Consider the following 22,134-nt stretch of genomic DNA (forward strand, 5'->3'; position numbering starts at 1 on the left):
CAAAGCCATTCACAACCTGTCCCCCCCATATCTGTCCGATCTCCTCCAGGTTCCAACCACCTCCCGCTCACTCAGATCATCCTCCTCCACACACCTCTCTGTCCCCTGTGCCCATCTCACCACTATGGGGAGCAGAGCTTTTAGCCGTTCTGCTCCCCGACTCTGGAATGCACTACCACCACAACTCAGAAACATTGATTCGTTCTGTCACTTTAAAATTCAACTTAAAACACATCTGTTTAAAACTGCCTATCATATCTAATGTACTGTAACATGCTCTGCCTCTTTTAATTGTTCTTAATATTGTTTTATTCTCTATTTTTCTTATTCTGCGCTGTTTTTAATGTATTATGTATCTTTGTACGGTGTCCTTGAGTGCCGAGAAAGGCGCCTTTAAATAAAATGTATTATTATTATTATTATTAAAAAAAATTGTCAACACAATACAATTATTAACTTTTTCATATGAAATAATGTCATTTTTTAATAATTAATACAACAAACACACCGAAAAAACACAGCTATACAGCATAGTTCAAAATATAATAATAATGATTTTTTTTTAAACATTGTCTCTGAGTCTTTATTCACCTTTTTCTCATGGTTTCTCAACAGAATTCAGAAACGTATAGAATAGAATATCATATTTCTAATAGGGGCTCATTGTAACGCAGTGTGACAACATGCCCTGCCTGCATGTTGGATGGATAAATAAATGTGATATCCTTCAAAGATTTCAGAATTTTTGTGCATTTTTTTCTCTATATGATGTTTTATAAACAAAGTTCGGGAGGAGCACGTTAAAATAATCAATCCAATCTACTTGTCATCAAACAATTATGTCTACCCTAATCAGCATGACAAGAAGCATATATTCACTCTGTCAACTCACCTAACATTCCTTGACAGTTTTCAGCATCCCTCCACTCACTCTCGGCTTGTTCTTCCACAGCCTGGAATACGGGGGGAGTACTCAGGGTTCGGGCCGAATACCGAGCCGGAGCCTCTCCTCGGACAGCACACCAAATACACTTTTATTCTATCTGACTTATTTGTAAGTGTGAACTGGTGAAATGGTGTTGGCAGTTTGGTCATGCTGGCACGTGTGAAAGGTTTTAAACCATGTGTGTTACAACAAGCCCTGCGTCAGTGTTTCACCCCTAACACTGTGTTTTCAGGACTCTCAAAGGCGGGAAAGAGATCGAGTTACGTGATAAATGTCCTGATACAAGAAGTCTTGTGGTTTCTGTTAAAGCAGTTGATGGAGAGACACCTCATGTCACGCTCTTAGGATCTCAGCAATCCTTGGTGAGAGAGACTGTCTAAGAGGAGCTTGTCTTGGGTCAAAGGTCCCGGTGCAAAGCTGTCATGGCGGATGCACTCTTAAAATGGTGTGTGTTGGTCATCTGGTCTGTCTAATGGCATATAATCCTGTTTGTGTTCATAGCTTTCAAAGCTTTTCACTCATTTGCTCTGTGATTTCACATGCGGATGGAGTCTGACCGTACTGAGACAGTCTACATCAGTACGTCATTAGATTTGGCAGTGCATGTTCTCGTCAGCTGTTGTGTGTGTGTGTGTGTGTGTTCAGTGCAGAGCCAGCTCTCCTGAATCGTGGAGCACACTTGCTCTCGCATCAGAGACTCATGGCTGAAGACTGAAGAGCTGCACTTTCATCACGATGGCTGAGGAGCGAAGGCTGCACTTTCAGGCGCTGATCAGGTGTTCACTTCAAGTTTGAGGAAGCACACGTACTTAAGAAGAAGATACTCAAGGCTCAGGTACACCTAATGTTCTGCGTTCAGCTTCATTTTGCACACACTCAAGTCTCAACACCTCAAATCATTCACAAATGCAGTGTTGATCATTGTTCTGAATCCCATCCAGGCGATTTTTGACAAAAACGTGATTTTCTCAGCTTTTTCCCCTCAAAATATTTATTTTTTAAAAAAGAAAAAAATAATAAAGCTACAATAGTTTCTTTTTTTCTGTTCTTTCTTGATGTATTGACTGTTTACATATTCATTCAACAAAAATATTCTGGCGGCCATGAAAGTTTGGTGAATATGAAAAAAAATTAAAAACTTAAAAATAAAATGCTGATGGAGAAAGAGTTAATTATTTCCACAATGTAACTAAATTTAATATTTAACTTGTAAAAAAAAAAAAAAAGGATGTCAAGGGTTTTGTCCCTTGACATCATGTGCCGTCTGATTTGTCCGTTTTTAACACTGCCATTTAATGTGAAGAATTAGAAAAAAATGCAACACTTTACAATAAGGTTAATTAGTTAACATAATTGTATTTATTTACTAACATGAACTAACAATGAGCGACACATTTGTTACAGTATTTATTCATTTTTGTTAATGTTAATTAAATGCAGCTGTTCATTGTTTGTTCATGTTAGTTCACAGTGCATTAACTAATGTTAACACATACAACCTTTGATTTTAATAATGTATTTAATAATGTAATAATGTAAATGTTGAAATTAATATTAACTAAGATGAATAAATACTGTAGAAGTATTGTTCATTCTTAGTTCATGTTAACTAAGGCAGTTAACTAATGAACCTTATTGTAAAGTGTTACCAAAAGAATATTATTAAAAAACTGGGCATGGAAGGTTACAGAATAACCCTACAAAATTAAAATATCAATATGAAAACCTTCTGGATATGTAAAAAAATAGAAAAATGTCATGTCCTTTTCTGGCTAATGTCTAGCCTGGCTGACACCAGACTCTTCTCAGTCGTAACTGGGTCTGGGGAAGCTTCATTCACAGCCCATTCACGGACGTCGCTCAAATGCCTCTAGGCGCTATTGGATAGACCTAAAACCAATCAGAGCGATCGTCGTCATCGTGTAAAGCCCGCCTAAATGTTTGTGATTGGTGCCAAGATTTGGAAAGATTGGAAATGGGCTTGAATGGGCTCTTGGCCAGACTGACTTGCAGAGCAAATCTAAATTTGCCGGAAGTTCGTCTGGGTTTTCCCAGGCTAGCTAATGTGTTCATAATAAGGAAAATGTAAGAGATCAGTTTCTTTGTGTTTAAGCTTTTGAGCTTTAACTGCTGTTATAGTCGGGATTGCATGAACTGTGGCAGAAATGTGTGGTTCATCATACTGGAACTTTTAATTTCTCTGAAGTTGTGGTCATATTTACCATTGTTCGGCAAGTTTTCACAGCCAAAATACAGTAATTTCAATATGAATCCATGCGATTGTGAATTTCACGCGAGAGTGAAAGATTTCCCCATGGGTTCAAATTGGTCTCATGATTTTGGCAGGTTGACGAACACAAAGCGAGTGTGAGATGCACCTTTTTTCCCAGCAAAATTTCACTAATGCGACTGCAGCTTTAAGGCAAAATCAGCCGTCAAATACACCAGCTATTTATTCCATACCAGATTTAGACAGATGAAGAAAGTGTTTTTCCCTCGGAAATGCAGCACATTTGTGTAGTAAAATGGGTTATGAATGGAGTTTCATGCTGACTTGACAATATATTTAAAAAAATGCACCGATATGAAAATTTTGGCCAAAAACGATAATCGATAATTCTTTATATTTGAAAGCCGATAATTGATATATTGGCCGATAAATCTAAATCCAAATTTTTATATAATTTTGGAGAGCCTTATAACAAAAACAAAAGTCTCACCATGTCCAAAGCACACAAGTATAATGTTCTCATGTAACTGTATGTTACTTGTGCTACACATGAACTGTATTTTCCTTTTTTTTCAAGTGATTTCAATCATATTTCAAGCAATTCAAAACCATCATGGCGAACAGTGCACATCTGAAGTGTCTCCATAATCCATTATTTATTGGCTTTAATATATCAGCCAAATTTTCTTATCTGGCTGATAACATTAAAAATGAACATATATCGGCCAATACCAATATGGTGGACGATTTATTGTGCATCCCTAAAAACAATACAAAACTTGCAAATAAGTAATCATTCAAGTTTTTCTTTTCATTTGTCATACTTCTAACAAAATCATGTTGCTTGTTTAACGCCGCACTGAATGAGAATGATACATCTGCAAACGAGAAAAAATTCTCACATTTATTCAATATCAAACAACAGTTGAATGTACATCTGCAATGGGCTCTTAGAAAAGACTGAAATGAATATCAACAGTGTTACATCACACCTACTTCCATTCCAACCCTTTTCATTTCCATACTTCATACAATAAATTATTTAGTGCCAAATAATGAGATATGTTGTTCGTAAGACGTCGCGTTGACACATGAATGTTATGATCCCTGACAAAGTCAAAGCATTTTTTTTTTTTTTTTTAAGTAAAAGAAATTACATATTAGTCTAATTCAGTCCAAATTTGTGCAAGACACAGCTTCCGTTAAGCTAAAAAAATAAGGAAGCTTCTTTTTTTTGTACATATATGTTGGCAAAATACAATTTTCATGGTAAAATCCATAACTGAACACATCAGTCACAAGTGGAGATGTGGTGATCATGGGTCTTTACACTTGGTACTGCAAAATATATTTTCTTTAGTTGTCATTCGTACAACAGTTCTTTGTGCAATACAGAAAATATAAGGCCTGAGTCTGGGATATTAATTCTTTTAATTTTTTCTCTCTCTCCGTTCATTCTGGATTTCCAAAGAAGGGAAAACTCGCCTGCAAACTGACTAGGAGAGTTTTCAAAGTTCTACAAAAATCAGACATCGGCATGTTTCTTTTTTCTTTTTTTACATGATACTGTACAAAGCTTTTGGCAGACGTGGACGACGCCAGTCTTGACACTTTCTGCTCGAGTTTGACCAGACCGTCAGTTCTGGTTCAAAAAACACAAAACACAAGTGAGAAAGAGTCATTGTGCCGTTGACGAGTCTCTCTTCCTGTCGTTAGCGTCTGACTGACAGGGGTGCGTTTCCCGTACAACAACGTAAGTCGCTGCTTCACTATCATAGTTGAAGAAATCAACTAGCGAGTCACGACTGTTTCCCGAAACCATATTGTCGCAAATTGGTCGTTCAACCACGTTAGTTGATGTCATGCAGGTGTTGGAGTAATAACTACTTTTAATGAATCTGTTTGAGATCGAATTACTGCTAGATTTTTTAAAATAAATTACGGACATGGCATCTGAGGACCATTTCTCAGTTATTTTGATTTATTTCCAGATTCAATCATAGGCTCGTTCTTACGTACTAGATCACGTTCGCATATGCGCACTCTTCAAAAACGACGCTTTAAATCTCTTGACAAACTAAAAGATGTAAATGACATTTGTATGTATTCTAAATAAAGACACAGATTGTTCTGAATGTCTGATTGCTTGTTTGGCTCAAAATAAGGATTCATGAAAACTAGAAACTCTTCTTCTAACCACAGGTCGAGAGCTGTCGTTCCAAACACACAACTTTGCGATGATGTTTGCGAATCTTCATTAGAATGATGGTTTCGGGAAACACCGACTCGAACTGCTGATGACGTCAGAGCTTGCGAGCACAGTTGGCTAACGATGTTTTGGGGAAACGCACCCCAGAACGAGAGGAAAAGGGCTATTGTTGTCTCAGAGGCTGGTGATTAGCTGCATCTGTCCATCGCTCGCGGGTTCGCCACAGCCCTCGCTAGCGCCCCCTCGGCTGATCTGATAGTAGGAGAGCGCTCGAGTCCCGTCTCCCAGGTCAGGTAAGCTCTTGTAACAGTGTTCCTCGAGTTCACTTTGAGCGGGGGAACCGTCGTCCCGTCCGCTGACGAGGTCTGGGGATTCGGGAGCTGAGGACGACGGAGAGTCTCTGAGATCAGGCATGCTTGTGTACAACGAGTCCCTGTGATTCGGCGAGGGCGCGTCGTCTTCCTCTCTTCGCTCTTCTTCTTCTTCTTCTTCTCCTTCAGACTCTCTGCTGTCCTTCTGTGGCCTGACGGCCCGCTGAGACGCCTTCTGAGCGCAGTAAAGCAGTGAATGAGTCCGCTGGGGCAGGAGCGGGGCGTCGAGGGCGTCCCGGTCGTTCGGGTGGAGGAGGAGGAGCTCCAGCGTTTGGCTGGCGGAGGCCGGGAGGGCGGGGGTGTCGGAATCAGCGACTGTGACCTCGACCTCGTTCCCGACACCCCCGTCTCCGCTCACGCCGGTGTCCTGTGGAGCCGGGTCTCGGGGTTGGGTTTTGGAGCTGGTTTGGTTGAGCCTGCGAGGCCTCAGGTTGTTGTGGACCAGCTCTGAGATGATCTTCTTCTCCAGGGCGGCGTCGTCCAGGCATGCGGTCGGGCAGCTCAACGCGGGGTCCTCGTACTCGTCCTCCCGCCGGGAGTAACTGGTGTTGAAGTTGTCGCTCAGAGGGAGTGTGTCCATGGTGCTGACATCACGGCTGTTGGTCAGCGAAGGCTGGCCTGGAACGATCAACAGACATGGCATTACTATTAAGGACATGATATTTGTCATCACATTCATTACATGCCAAATGCAACTAAAGATAACTCATTAAAAACTAAAATGATACATCAAAGAGGACCTATTATGCATTTTTTTTTTCCATGTTCATCTGTCTTTAGCGTGTAATGTTGCTGATTAATCATGAAAAAGCTCAGCAAAGTTTCCAAAGTCCCTTCTTCTCTATATCAGTGTCAGTGTTTCTGAACTCCTGAAACGCCTCCATTGTAGTCTTGAGTTTCTTCCGGGAACGAACACGTCACAATATTCCTCATTATAATAATTCATACGCAGAATAAAGGGGCGGGGCCTGGTTGAGTTAGTTAGTAGTGCGTTGAAACCAAGCGGCAACATCCCGGTCTCTCTCTTGAATCTGACACGGAAGTGACTTAAACTGCACTTCATCGCCTGGCCACTAGAGACGGGCTCCAAAAGAGAGTCAATCCCATAAACCCCCCATGTTAAAATCCCCAACTTTACAAAAGAAAAAAATATATATGTTTACAGCCTGGTGCAAAAAGTGGTTTTGGTCGATATAGCAAATTTTGCTCTTCATGACGACTGTGAAGGGGGGTTAATTTTTTTATAACAAGCGTTTAAATTATATTGAGCCTTAAAGTTCAGCATAATTAAGGGCGTGGCCACTTGATTGACAGGTGGATTGCCGCTGATGTCACTACTAGCCGTTTGTCTGCTGTCTGTTAGCATAACGTCACCGCGTCTTAGCCCATTTTCGGTTATCCGGAAGTGACGCGCTGCCAAGATGGCAGTCTATGTTTGAAACTGGCGGTTATGGTAAGGGGCGGGACATTTCCCAAACACACCAGAAGCGCTCGACCAATCACAACACACTGCTCCAACCGACCAATCAGAGCACAGTGTGCTTTTCAGAAGGAGGGGCTTCATAGAGACAGGAACTAAACAGAGCGTTACTGACAGACTGGGAAGAGAGGAGCCGCAACAATGGAGAATATGAGGAAAATGATCAACATTCAAGTATAATAGGTCCTCTTTGAAAGAGTAGTGATGCATGTCACTAGACAGAAACTGTTCAAACAAAGCGTTCCAGAAACTGATGTCCGTAACCGTACAGCACAGAGAGAAAGAATGTTAAAAGGCGCCAAAAAACCTCTTGCACAAACACAAAAAGAGCCATTATTGTAAATGAATGCCAGATGCAACAGCGAAAAACATCCACACAAAACATGCTGTAAGTGTGTGTATCGAACTTAGGAGAAATGGAGGCATGTTTGTGCAAACACTCACATCATGTGTGTCTGCTCAGGCTAGCTGACCTGAGAACTGCCCATGTGCCAAAAGAAAAAGAGTCAAACAAACGCCTTCTTTAGAGAGTCGCAGCGAAGACAGAAGAGTGACAAATCATCAAGCAGAAAAGCTTGCAAATTACAGACTTCTGAATTCAGTCCATCAAGATCCAACACACATTTAATTTCACTTACAATTAGACCAAATAAAAGTAATAAACAAATATTCAAGAATTTTAATGTTACACATTGAAAGCCAGAATCAAAGTGATTGTATTTCCCCCTAATTTAGCATTGGGAAAAATACAACATTTAAAAATGGGCTTTTTTTTTTTTTTGCTTCAGTTCATGAGTTTCATTTGAATTGGCCATTTTCATATAAATGTGTATTTTGCTTTAACCCTCTCTAAAGTAAATTAGCAAACTTGCAATGACATAAATCAGGTTCAACATGATCAAAACTATTAACAGCTATAAAAATCGATTATCATTTTAGTGATTTGAACTATAACCAACATAATAATACACCCTGTCCATAAAAACAAGTTGATTTATTAACGATATATTACATGTATATAAAGTATACATCCATTTGTAGCATTTCGAACACTTCTTAATATCAATTTGTCTATGGAGTAATTATGAATTATTCATTAAGTATTAAAACTACACTCAGAGCAACGATATGAATTTCTTTAAATCTGAATTCTTCTACATTGCCTCTTTCACTGAACTCTCCTGTTTCCCACTGTTTCCGGCAGTCCTGGGTGTCCCAGACTTCTTTCAGTGAAGAATAACGCGGGCCGCTGTGCTCTTGTGCTCGACACAATGCTGTCTCTCAGCTCCGCAGGACTCAGTTTCTGACTCATGACTTGCTTTTTACTCTAAAATACATTTTCAGCTCTGAGACCTTATACAGACAGTTGTGTGCTTTTATAAATCGTATCTATTCAATTGAATTCGCCACAGATTTACTGCAACAAAAGTGCAGAAACGTTCTCAAAGATGATCCAGAGAAATGGCATGCGTTTTTTTTTTTTTTTTTAGGAATTCAGGAATTGAAATTTAAGATGTATGTCCCAGTTAAATTTTGAATGGCTCCCAGAGTCATAAATAGTCAACAAAATATAATCAATATTTTAATTTGGCTCAAAGATTATTCCAGCCATTGATTCCAGTAAATGTCCATGACAGAAGTGCCATCAATAAAATGCCAATGTGTTTAACCAATGCTATTAATATATATATATATATATATATATATATATATATATATATATATATATATATATATATATATATATATATATATATATTTATTTGAAAACACTCAAACTAACACAGACTATATTTTTTTAGGGTAAAAGTAATTTCAAAACATTTCTAATTTGATTTCTGGATGCTGTGAACATGTTAATCTAAAAAGACCACTCCACTTTAGTCTCTGCAGTTAAAAAGACAAAAGTTGACAATTCAGGCTATACTTTTGTTATTTTAATAATTTATTTATTTTTATTTTATTTATTGATCACTTAGGGTTATCTAATTTAACTATTTGTGGCTTGTGTTTTGAATACATGTTCCCCCGCACTTTAGGCAGTTTGCACACATTTGTTCTGCACCTTGTGACTTGATTCTGACTTTCGTTTGGTATTTTTATTTATTAGAAAGGTATATTTTGTTCTATTTTAATTCTGTAAAGTCATTTTTTGATTGTATTTTGGTGCATTGATATTGCGCTGTACTTCGAGAGTGCTCACACAGGCAATTTAGCCGATTTAATTTGATTTTCAACTATGAAAATCCTTAGTCGGGGACACCCGTAATATATATATATATATATATATATGACACAATGTTGAAATTATTCGAAAATAATGAAATTGTTTTTTATATATATATATATATATATATATATATATATATATATATATTCTAAAAAATAATTTCTTCAGTAGTGAGTGAATCTTTCAGAAGACTGAATGCAGGACAAGTTAATCAAATGAATTAAAAATAGATGGTTTAGGCCTATATGAAAGCATAAACATCTTCAGTCATAATTACAAAAAGGTACGAAATATCAACAGTGTTACTTGAGTAATAAAAACAAATTGGTGACAGAGCAGAAAGTCATGCAGAGCACAGCACGGATGTTAATAACATCAGATAGCAGGGATGTGGAAACCATATCTGTGTTCTGCGGAGACAGAAGGAGAGTCTGGTTTTAGAGCGTGAAACAGGCATCAAAGGACTGAGCGAGACCGAGGGGGACGGAAATAAAGCACACAAGCATAAAACATCATCTGAGCCAAGGTTATTTGCATTTGTTTATACCCTGGCGAAGGGTTTAATCCAGACTGGAGAGCCTGGCCAACAGATGCGGACAGAAAGCAGGGATTCTGGGAGAAAAGCCAGGCCAGATCTTTGATTGTTCGCTGTCGGAAATGTCCGCATGCATCAGTCCACAACGGCCTCAGCTATTCTGCTCTTGGTGTTCGTCTACGAGCGAAGGTCTCGGCTCTTTCTCTGTTCAGACGCAATTACTGAAGAGTTTCTTTTGTTCACTTCTTCTGCTTCAGGAATCACACAGAGTGTTCACACTGCAGTCGGCCCTCACACAACTCGACTTAATCAGTGGAGTCAGTACGTCTACACTATTAGAGAGATTCACAGTTTGAGAGTTTGCATATTCTACCACAGAACTGCTGAAGTTCAGAATACCTCATTTTACATATATAAAAATATCTACCATATACAGTCAAACCAAACTTTATTCTGACTCCTTCAACATTTCTCACATTATCACAGTAAATTCGCTATAGTTTATAAAATGGTAATAAAATATGAGAAGAACTCAGAGTTATCATATCAGTTGATATTTGACTGGTTTTGTCCGTCCTTCTGTTAGACTGTCTCACACATGAATTATGTTGAATATCTGTCAGCTGTTAAATTTAACTACACTATTAGATAATACCAGTTTAGCTCAACCAATCACCAAGCAATGCTTCATTGTGTTCAGTCTGTGTGTGAAAAGAGCATTAGCAATTAAAGAGAAAACACTTCAGCAAAACATGATCAGGTCAAAGAGTCCGAATAATTTTTGGTTATAATTGTCACTGGAAGTCACTGTATGAAGAATTTTTGGGTATAATATATCAGAGTTTACTATATTTTCCTCTCCTCACTTACAGAAATGAACTATAGTGTCCTGCACACACTAGTAAAAAAATATCACAAATGACATCTGGTGTCTGAATAATGTTTGGTTTGACTGAGTGTATAATTGATTAAATTCGGGTCTACTTAGACTGTTGGAGCTACAGTAGATCATCACTTAGCTTTATCCTTGAAATGGCTTAAAAAGTTGATCAAATGCAGTTTTTATTTTTTTGATAATCTAATATGAAAAGGCAAATGCTGACTCATCAGTGGGTCTTTTCCTCATCTAACACATCTATTGTTCTGCTGCATGAAGGAGGTCTGGCATTGTTTTCTCTGTGTCTGGATCTGAAGCGATCAAAAGCACATCACATCCTGCTCATAACACTCTCTAACATCGGCACTACAGACACAAAACATTTCCCTCTATCTTCTACAGAGCCGATGGTTTAAATCCATTCGTCACTGTATATAAGCTTCACAACACGCTGAATACACGCAGGATGTGGAAGTGCAACGGTATCAGCCTTAACCCTCCGCTGCTCTGCACCTGTCGGGCAAATACTACCAGATTTTATTTCTTTTTTGGTCAATGAAATTATTGTACTATATTTTAGTTTGATAATTGTTTTTGTCATATTTTGTTTTGTCTTTATACTAAATTATATTTATGCTGTATTTATAATCCATTTATTCCCTTTTTGAGTATAGACCTGAACATTAAATGTCCAACTTAAACTGTCATGCGTCTTGAATGCTTCAGAGCGACAGACTGAAGTTTTAACTTTGAAAACAGTTGTAAAAAATTAACTTAAAAAAAGTATTGTTATGAAAAATGCACAAAAATACTACTTTAAATTTTTATATGATATATATATATATATATATATATATATATATACATTAAAAATCACATTTTACTCGAAGACTGCAAGAAAACCAAAACCATGAATCTAAACAAGTTGTGTTCAAAATTTGAGCCTGATATCTCAAAAAAAAAAAAAAAAGAGCTTTCAGTAAGATTGTGTTTGGCTGCAGCACCACATTTTATTATGTGCTTTTGACATTTTATTAGTTTTTTTCTTAAATATTGCCATTTAGGTTTCATTTATTTTTATTTCAGTTTTAGTTTTTATTTATTTCCAGTTAATAATTTTAGTGCTGCAGCTTAAACATATTTCAGTTTATTGCCGAGGCAACATTTCTCACTTACGTTCAGTTTAAGTTTTTCAACTAATATTCATATTTTATTTGATTTCCTCTTCATTTCGACGAACAGAAATGTTTTTAATAGTTTTAGTTAGTGATAATAACCCTGCTGATATAATGCAAATGCAGACTGCGCGTCGAACAACATAAAGCAGGACACGATATAAAGCATGAATGTAAAGTTAAAAATAAATCAGAATTTAAAGCGTGAACTAATAAATTGGAGGTAATGGTAATATAGAAAAAGCAAAAGTTTCATACAGCTGAAAATGAAATGTTTTTAAAGGAAGAGCGTCCGCAGTGTTTTCATCATTCATTTAAATAAACATAAATGTTTATAATAGTATTAGTTAATGATAATAACCCTGCTGATATAACGCTAACGCTGGCTGCGCGCCGAACAATACAAAGCAGGAAACAAAACAAAAAAGCAGAATTTAAAGCGTGAATAATAAGTTAGAGGTGAAAGCAAGAGTGTCATGCATCTGAAGATGAAGTGTTTTGAAAGGTCCCAGCGTGTGTGTGTTACGGAGGACCGGAGCGGCCCGTGGAGCACCTGCAGGAGACGCAGCGCTGCACACCAGGGTCTCCGCCAGGAGGTTGTTATAGCGGCTGTTAGTGTCGTGAGGCCTGAGGAGAGGGTTAGTTAGCAGATAGTTGCCCGTCATTCCTGTTGAATAGATAAAGAGAGGAGCGTGAGATAAGAAGAGAGCTTTAGGAAAACAGAGCAGAAGAAAACAGGATTACATGAGGCGAAGTTTCCCCGAGTGGATCAGAAGAACAAATGTTGACTGATCCCACATTTCAGAAAGTGAACAGAACCAAATGCTGTGCTTGGACAGACATAAACAAGAATATCTCTTCATTATTCTCTAGAACTGATATGATGTTTGACTTCAGATACTGGCGTTCATGTCTCTGTTTACAGCATGCAACCGTTCACCATGCCAAATGAGAAATGTTTTTAGATTATACTTCAGTGAATGAATGAGGCGTTTATATAGCGCTACTGTACACTCAAAGCACTTTACAATCATATCAGGGCATCCCTCCTCAACACCAGCAGTGTGAGCATCCACTGGGACGAGCTACAAGAACACTCCATCTGAAAACTAGGCATGGCAACTGGTGTTAAGATGTGTCTGGTCGATCGGATCACAGGTGGACAGGCTAAATACACTTGTCCAGTTTCCACCGCTTCCAGATCTAGCTGAAAACACATTAGACCGGATTGCTTTCATAGTGTAAACGCTCATGTGATCGGATGTGTTCAACAGCCACTAAAGACCGTCTCCTCTCTGTCTACTGATCTAATGCATAAACATTATGGGAAGAGCTCGAGCCAGGCGGGATTTAAACTGTCGGCTGAAGACCCAAGTTTGGTTTGAAGAGGAAAAACATACCAACACAATGTTTTCTCATCATTCCTGATCTCTAACACACTCACAGCGTTCGGCTGGTCTTGAGATTATCAGAGCAGAAACTAAAGCTGAAGCTCTCTGTGTGTTCTTCTGTCGTCTCTGGTCGTGTTCATATGTAAATTGCACGAGCTTATTTCATCCATTAGACTGAAAGATCTGAAAAAAACACTACATTCACCCGGCCACAGACCCTCCCCTCGAAGAAATCAGGACAGAAGAGGGTGAAAGTGGACAGAAGACGGATTAAAACACCAGGTGTGAATGGGAATGTGTTTCCCTGGTCTACTTGTGATCCGATCCACCAAAACACATCTTACTAGCGAGTGTGAACAGGTCTGAGAGCAGCAAAGAAGACTGGAGAAGCCAAACTTGTCCTGCATCATAGCTGAGCATAAGAGCGACTCGAACACACACTCGAACTCTCGCTCAGATCTGAACATCATCCTCAACACCAACACTTTTGCAAAGCCTTAATAATGGTGTGATAAGTGACTTTAATAATAAGTGACTATTTGCATTGCAACTATTAGTGTCGCCTGATCCCACTAGAACCTCACTTGATTTGCACCCATCCCAATGCAATGAAAGCTGAAAATTAAGAAAATTAAACAAAAAATATATATCCAATTACGCATGTAAAGCCACAAATTCTACTATTCATAGTTTGTAATAGACGTCACACCCTTTCAGGAACGCCCAAACCAGGCTTTCCCCCACTGACAACCAGACATTTATAACAGCTTTGAACTGGGTACTAATGTAGAAAGACAGTGATGTTAAAACACATAATTGTCAGAGTTATGTTTGGTTTTGATCTGTTTCCCTGTTCTGTTCATGTCTGAGTTTCACATGTTCCTTTCTTCAGTTTTGACCGTCATTATTAGTTCATTGGTTTCAGCTGTGTGTCATTTACTAGCTCGTTTCAGTGTGTTATTTAAGCCTCACGCTCGCCTTCACTGTTGGTCCAGTCTCAGTTATGTTGAGATGTGTTTGCACTGCCTGTTTGCTTGCGTTTTGAGTCAGAATGAAACTTATTAGTGTTTCGTGAGAGCCTGAGTCTACTATCTTCAGCTTCCCTGCATGCATCATTATAATAATTCAATATACAGTATACCTTATTAATGCATACTAGGGTTGTCATGATAACAAAATTTCAGTTGCACTTTATTTTATAGTACTTAGTACTTGCACTTTTAAGTACTTAGTTGTTACCCAGTTATTGTAATTACTATGTTAACTGCATAGTATGTACAAGGGGAATAGGACTGTAAAATAAAGTGCTACCAACATTTCAGAAGTCAGGACCAATACCAGTCAAATTTTGCAGTTCTTAGTACCAGTTTCAGTACCAGAGCAAAAACTGTTGAATGAAGTACAAAAAAAGTACTTATTTGTTAGATGAGACCCTTATTTCTCGACTGTGTCGTGTAGAGACTTTGAAGCTGCATTGAGACAGACATTTGAACCTTCAAACCGTTGGTTGCCGTGTAAGTCCATTATATGGAGAAAAATCCTGGAATGTTTTCCTCAAAAACCTTCATTTCTTTTCGACTGAAGAAAGAAACACATGGATATCTTGGATGACATCGGAGTGAGTAAATTATCAGCAAAAATTGTTTTGAAAGTGAACGAATCCTTTAAGTGTTTTAGTCCCGTTTTGAGTGACTAAAATGCTTAAGCAGGTAAAAAACTTGCTTTTAGTTCACAGGTTTGTTTGTCCTCCTCTGAGAGGTGACGGCTGGTAGCAGATGGGGCTTGACAGGCCTGTGCTGCCGTTGATGGATGCTTTGTTCTTCTGGTCTCTGCGCCAGCCATGTGACTGAAAACTATCAACTGATTTATTTCTTTATAATTTTTACAAACCTGTATGCAGTAGCATGCGATGGGAATAACCTAAAAAATACTCTTTGCAGTGCTATAAAATACAGGCTGATAAAATCGCTGGTTAGATGGAAACAGTATATCAGTTAAAAAAGAGACACCAGATGTATCTTCACCACTTGTGTTGCTAGAAAGAAAGTGTTCAGTTTTTAAATAATCTATGGTCATTGCAAGCATTGTTCACTTTGTATTTTCTTTCATCTGCTGCTGGAGCTGTAGAAGCAAAATTACAGTAATTATTAATTTAATTACTAGGTCACACTTTAATTTGTTTTAATGCATTAATTATGCCTTGTAAAGCACCCTATAACGCATTAGATGATCTCATGAATAACTGTAACCTCAGTGATAATATATTATAATACTCATCTATTTGTTGTTAAAAAATCTTATCTTATCTTATGAAAAGATATAAAGCATTATTACATGGCTTGGCTGAATTCCAATATAGAATGCGGTCTGTTATTTCTTTATAACAGACCGCTGCGAAGTATAACAGACCGTTGCCATGAAAAACAGCGCGTTGCTATGGACGCGGAACGGACTATTTTCTTTAGCGGAAGCAATACAATCGTTTTTAAATCAATAACCCCTTTTTAAATCAATAATTTGCGGCAAATTATTTATTTATTTTGTAGGTAGCCATGTAATAAGCGGGATAATGTATAGTGAGCCGGTTGTTATAGTGAATAACAACCCCTTCAGGCTGATTCAAGATCCCTCCGCTTCGCGTCGGGATCCCGTTCAGCCTGTCGGGGTTGTTATTCACTATAACAACCGGCTCACTATACATTATCCCTTACTTATAATATACATAATGAACACCTTTATACACAAAGACTTTAAGTAAACTGTTGCCAATTTTTTTTTTACATTTTAAATTAATATGATGTTCTCAGTGTGGATCTATATAAAACAATTTGATCTGTATTCATATATATCAGCAACTTTTATTCTGCATTCAGCAAACGTCCTCACTTCAGCAGTTCATATATAGATCATCATTCTGTGATAAATCATCATAGTTTCTTAATGATCTCCTGCGCTGTGTCCTCCGCTACATGTACTTCCTGAAATAATCACAATAAATTGTGCATTATTACTCTCACATACCATATGCCAAACCCTATGGTAAGATCCTAAGATACAAGAAAAACTTCCTCCTAAACACCCGACTCACAGTCAACATGAAGAGTGTCTACAAATGTCCAGTAGTGTGTGTGAGAGCTCAGCGTTCACCAGGTTAGATCGCTCACCTTGGTTTAGTGTGGAAGTGCTGTTGATATCTCCAGAGATGAAGGAAGACTCGGACTGTTTCCTCACGGTGTCGTTCCACATCCTCCTGATGCGGCTCTGTGGCACGACACACACACACACACACACACACACGTTCAGTGTTTAATACAGGTGATATTCATGCAGAACGAGCAAAGCGCTTCACAGTCTCGGGCTGTGTCTGAAATCACACCCTTAACCCTTAAGGAAAGCACTGTTTTTTTATATAGTTATAGTTATATAAAGCAGTTACTCATTATTTGGAACAGAAGAAATAGGATACGATCGAGCGGATAGTTTTCAATAATATTAAATGTGAACTGGACTGATCCCAACGGCAGCGGTTCTCCTGTCAACCACTCACTGATATCATGATCCGGTCGGAGCAAGACTCACTGAATTCCTCGTGTCTGGCTCAAAATGAAACGTTGAGTGACAGATGCTGAGAAAAGTACGTTTTTAGTTATGTATTTAGGTTATGACTGTCAGTTGTTTGTGACGTACTCTGCCGTTCAAAAGTTTGGGATCGGTGCGATTTTTAATGTTTTTGAAAGAAATCTTTTTTGCTCACCGAGGCTGCATTTATTTGATTAAAAATACCAAAAAAAAAAAAAAAAAAAAACCCAAAACACAGTAATATTGTTAAGTATTATTCCAATGTAAATCAGCTGTTGTCTATGTGAATATATAGTAAAGTGTAATTTATTCCTGTGATCAAAGCTGAACTTACAGCATCATTACTCCAGTCTTCAGTGATCAGTGTTGAAAACAGTTTTATACATTTTTATTCCAGGATTCTTTGATGAATAGAAAGTTCAAAAGAACAGCATTTATCTGAAACAGAAGCTTTTGTAACCACTACCGTTCAAAACTTCGGGGTCAGTAAGAATGTTTTTTTTTTTTTTTGGAGAGGAAATCCAAAAATGTTTTGGAATAAAAGAAATCAATACTTTTATTCAGCAAGGATGCATTAAATTGATCAAAAGTTACAGTAAAGACATTTATAATGTTACAAAAGATTATATTTCAAATAAATGAAACAGAACTTTCTATTCATCAAAGAATCCTGAAAACAAATTGTACACATCTGTTTTCAACATTGATGATAATCATAAATGTTTCTTGATCATCAAATCATCATATTAGAGTGATTTCTGAAGGATCATGTGACACTGAAGACTGGAGTAATGATGCTGTAAATTCAGCTTTGATCACAGGAATAAATTACACTTTACACTCACATAGACAACAGCTGATTTACATTGAAATACTGTACAATATTACTGTTTTTTCAGTATTTTTAATCAAGTAAATGCAGCCTCTGTGAGCAGAAGTTTTAAAAAACACAAAAAAGGATGAGAGTATGAAACCCTTGGATGTGGTTTAAATGAGCTCATCCCCACATCACTGTCTGTACAGGTAGGCTTGGCAAACACTGTAGATCAGGATAACATTACGCAGGTCAGTGGGCTTCCAGGACCCTAACACAGAGCCTGAGAGGTTATAGATGTAGCTTTGGATGGTGTATAGGATGCACTCCTGTAGCTCAAACAGTAGAGCGGTGGTGCTCGCAGCGCCAAGCTCATGGGTTCGATTCCCAGGGAAAGCAAGAACTGATAACAATGTAAATGTGTACTTGAAATGCATTGGGATAAAAGCGTCTGCCAAATGCATAAATGTAGATGTACCTGTGTGGCAGACGAGTATCGAGCGCTGGACCTGGAGCCCGAGGGTTTGTTAGCAGCGTGAGCTCCTTCAGACGGAAGAGCGCGACAGCACTGAGACTGACGCACACACTTGCTGTACTCTTTACGCACCTGTGACAAAACATCAGCATAATAAACACCTCATATATGAGAGAACAACAAAACACTAAACTTGGATAAGCGATTTATCTGACAAAATTGTATGGCAAAAAAAGGCTGAACTGCAGCAACAGGTTTACATTTACAAGGCAAAAAAGATCAAGTAAAAATAAAATGCATAGAAAAACAAGCATTTTGTTCATAATTTGTGTTATGACAAATAAAACAACTGACTCCCAGCTCAGCTCTGATGGCACTGACACACTGAAGTCTTGAGAATAAGCCAGAATATTACTATCCAATAAATGATGAAGCCTCTGAACCGAAGGCATTAGCATGTGTTTGCATAATATTCCTCAAACATTCATGCTTTTGCCCTGTGTGAGATTTAACATTTATCTCAGCTTTAGTGTAAATACAGCATGCACAGATTCAACGCTTGAGTTCAACAACTCATTTAAATCAGTCTCGTGGTAAAATATGCCATAACCTGCTGCTTAAATACAGACAGATGCTGATTTCTGCAACAGATGTTCTTCACTTGTCTCACTAGCGCAAAAACAAGATTCAATATTGCTTCAAATTAATTAAAAAAAGGCAAGTATAAACATGGAACTTTATGCACACCTGCAGTAATTAAATATGTTAATTAATACAAATACACTTTATGGATTTAACCTCACTGTATTTATTAGTGTTAAATATCACGCCTGTTTCATTTCTTTGTTTCTGGCTGAAATGAGAGTGTTGAACTTTAATTCAACTAGAGGTTTACTTTAATATCAGGAATGATGAGCTTGTGTCTAGGGCTGGAGACTGACACTCTTTTCACATTCGACACTGATGATTCTGGATATATATCAGGTACAGTACATGGCAAATCTTCTCAAGAAAATAAATAAATAATCGGTAACACTTTATTTTACAGTGTCCTTATTACATGTAGTTAGTATAGAAATGACTATAATTTATGCATAATTACATGCAACTAACCCTCAACCAAACCCTAATCCTACCCTAACCCTACAGTAAGTACATGTAGTTAATTAATATTACTCAGTACTAAAATATATGATACAACGACACCTTAAAATAAAGTGTAACCAAAACAAATCTCAATGATGTAAGCTATACCGGGAGTCAGTTGGTACTACACTACTATAATATTGATGATTAACATGAACTGATTTGTATACAAACACTTAAAGTACACACTTAAATTACACAAATTGGCAAGTGTCAATTTATAAAAATGAGAATTGATTAAAATTGAGAGATCAATCTTTTTTAGGTCTAACTTTTAGTTTGTTTATGTTTCCTTTGTTCTAGTTTCCCGCCACTTGTGAGTCGTCATGGTTACTGAGATGATTGGTCATTCGGTTGAGCTGTTTGTCATTAATGAACTTCGTCTGAGGATTTAGTTCCTGTGTTCCCAGTTCTGCTTGTCCTGAGTTTGGTTATGGTTTGCTTTCACTTAAAGTTTATGTTGTATTCATCTTCATGGTTTAGTCTCCGTGACACCAGCCCTATTTTATTGTACGAGTGTGAATTTGCCTTTCCTTTGACCTTACGCACATTCGTTTCCATCTTGGTGTGAAAGGAGCGTTTTTCTGCAAGATGTTTCACTTTTTTGCATTGTTTGATGGTGTGAAAGGATCTTAAAGGCTATTTATATGTACATATTTTTAATGAAAAGCTTGATGTTGTGAAAATATAACTGCTCACATGTAGTGTATTAAAAGTATAATATAAAAAATATATGATTCATAATTAATATGATAATCGTCAGCAAAAGCTGGGCAATTCTGTCTCTAAAATTATTTCACTGTGTAACGCTTTAAATTGGATTGAATACTCTTTAAGAAAACGCCTTTCACTATTGAATTTTTTCATCCACTGACAGACGTTTCATTCACAAATGTGCCTTAAAACAAGCCTTTAAAAAGACAACCTTGAATTTTTTTAACTTAAAGTACCATAAGCTCAAAGAAGCCTAGTTTAACTTGATAGGGAAAATAGAAAATGTAATTATGAATCAATATTTAATACGTTCAGCAGCCTTCAGTGAAGTGTATGCTTTTCACAGGCGGTCTATGGTTTACCTTCTTCTGCAGAAGACAGTGGAAGATGAAGATGAACATCCCTTGTAAGGTGTTGAAGATAGTGAAGAGATACGCCATAATGACTGAGGAGTCGTTCAAGAAGAGCAGACCAAACGACCACGTCAGGCAGAGAAGACACAGCAGTGTGAACGCACCGAACACCCAGCACCTGAAACAACAGCACAGCGCTTTAAAGACAATATCAGCTCGAAACATTAATCCCTGTGGTGTAAATCCAGCTTTTAATGTTGTTTATGTGTCTATGTGGTGTTTTTAATCTGCTTTAAGACAAACCATGTGTAAATTCATAAGTATTTTCTCCTTAAAACTGCAGTGAACCAAAGACAGTCTCAAAAACACGCTTTGAAATCGCTGGTGTCTCTGACGTCACAAACTACCTTGTAACCAATCAGATCAACGTGTGATCGTCAACGAGTGGATCTCTGAGCTGAGTGAGTGAGTGGAGGCAGGGCTCATTTGCATATTCACAGAACCATGCATACTAAATGAGGCAAGGGTTTCGAGTTACATTCAAGATATTTTAAGGCATGAATAATTTTTTTTAAAGATAAAACATTTAAATATGTCATTTTGGTGATCAAAGATGAGTTTTAAGGGATACAAATATTGACTACAGGGGGACTTTTACATTTGTCTCTTTATTTCTCATTTTTCTCTATTACCTTATGTAAATACATGTAAAACAAAACAAAATTTCCAATCCCGCTTGTGTCCGTTAGACGTTATCAGTGTACAGACGAGTGGTGGCGTCTTCCTCGACCAGTGAAGCGTGAGCAACAAGTTTCCAGTGAATGATTACAATCTACTCTCAGACTGTTAGACTCATCAGCCAATCAACTGCTTCTGTTTGTGCATATTTACACACAGAAAACTTTGTGTGTGCCTTTCTGAACTAGTTTACAGCTGTTCTGGTAACACTTTACAATAAGGTTCATTAGTTAAAGAAGAGATAATGTACATCCAGCCAACGGTTTTCTCAAAATAAGCGGACACTGAAGGGGTTTATTCTGAGATAACAACCGGCTGGATGGACATTATCCCGCACATTACACGGCTACTTGCCACATATGTAAATACTTAGACATGAAATCTTGATCTGAGTCTAAATGTTTTATTAGCTCTTTAAACGCAAAGCTTCAGTGGAGAGAGCAGTTTCAGATCAAACTAGACGGACATTTAAGAGATACGGTTTACAGTCATTCCACTTATTACACAGCATTCACCACATTAATAATTTTAAGGATAAGAGATACTGATTTCAGATCAAACTGTTTTAAAATCGTATCTTATTGTATCTCATAATCCAACAGCAAATACAAGTCACAAAACGGCAGCAGAGCGTTTGTATGAAACAAGAGAGAGCAAGAGAGCCGTGTAATAACATTAGTTAACTACTTAACGTGAACTAAGAATGAACTTCTACAGCATTTATTAAGCTTAGTTAATATCAATTTTATTAATATCAAAGGTTGTATTTGTTAACATTAGTTAATGCACTGTGAACTAACATGAACAAACAATGAACAGCTGGACTTCTATTAGCAAAAATGAACTAATACAGTAACAAATGTATTGCACA

General features: G+C 37.6%; 1 protein-coding gene across 5 annotated transcripts in view; it reads right to left on the reverse strand.

Moving 5' to 3' along the window:
• Positions 1-4,056: 4,056 nt before the first annotated feature.
• adgrl2b.1 (adhesion G protein-coupled receptor L2b, tandem duplicate 1) overlaps positions 4,057-22,134 on the reverse strand; it is a 130,372-nt gene continuing 112,294 nt past the window's right edge. For 2 of the 5 annotated variants that reach the window (XM_081374125.1, XM_081374124.1), the window contains 5 exons: positions 20,535-20,703; positions 18,316-18,444; positions 16,609-16,705; positions 12,607-12,720; positions 4,057-6,374 (listed from right to left, as the gene is read on the reverse strand). In XM_081374125.1, coding sequence (XP_081230251.1) covers positions 5,560-6,374; positions 12,607-12,720; positions 16,609-16,705; positions 18,316-18,444; positions 20,535-20,703 — 1,324 coding nt within the window. In that variant the 3' untranslated portion in view covers positions 4,057-5,559. Of the gene's footprint in view, positions 6,375-7,680; positions 7,717-12,606; positions 12,721-16,608; positions 16,706-18,315; positions 18,445-20,534; positions 20,704-22,134 lie in introns of all 5 variants that reach the window. The other 3 variants (XM_081374127.1, XM_081374126.1, XM_081374128.1) reach the window with 2 other exon arrangements.

The sequence above is a fragment of the Scardinius erythrophthalmus genome (assembly GCF_964197995.2).
Source record: "Scardinius erythrophthalmus genome assembly, chromosome: 9".
Classification (NCBI taxonomy): Eukaryota; Metazoa; Chordata; class Actinopteri; order Cypriniformes; family Leuciscidae; genus Scardinius; species Scardinius erythrophthalmus.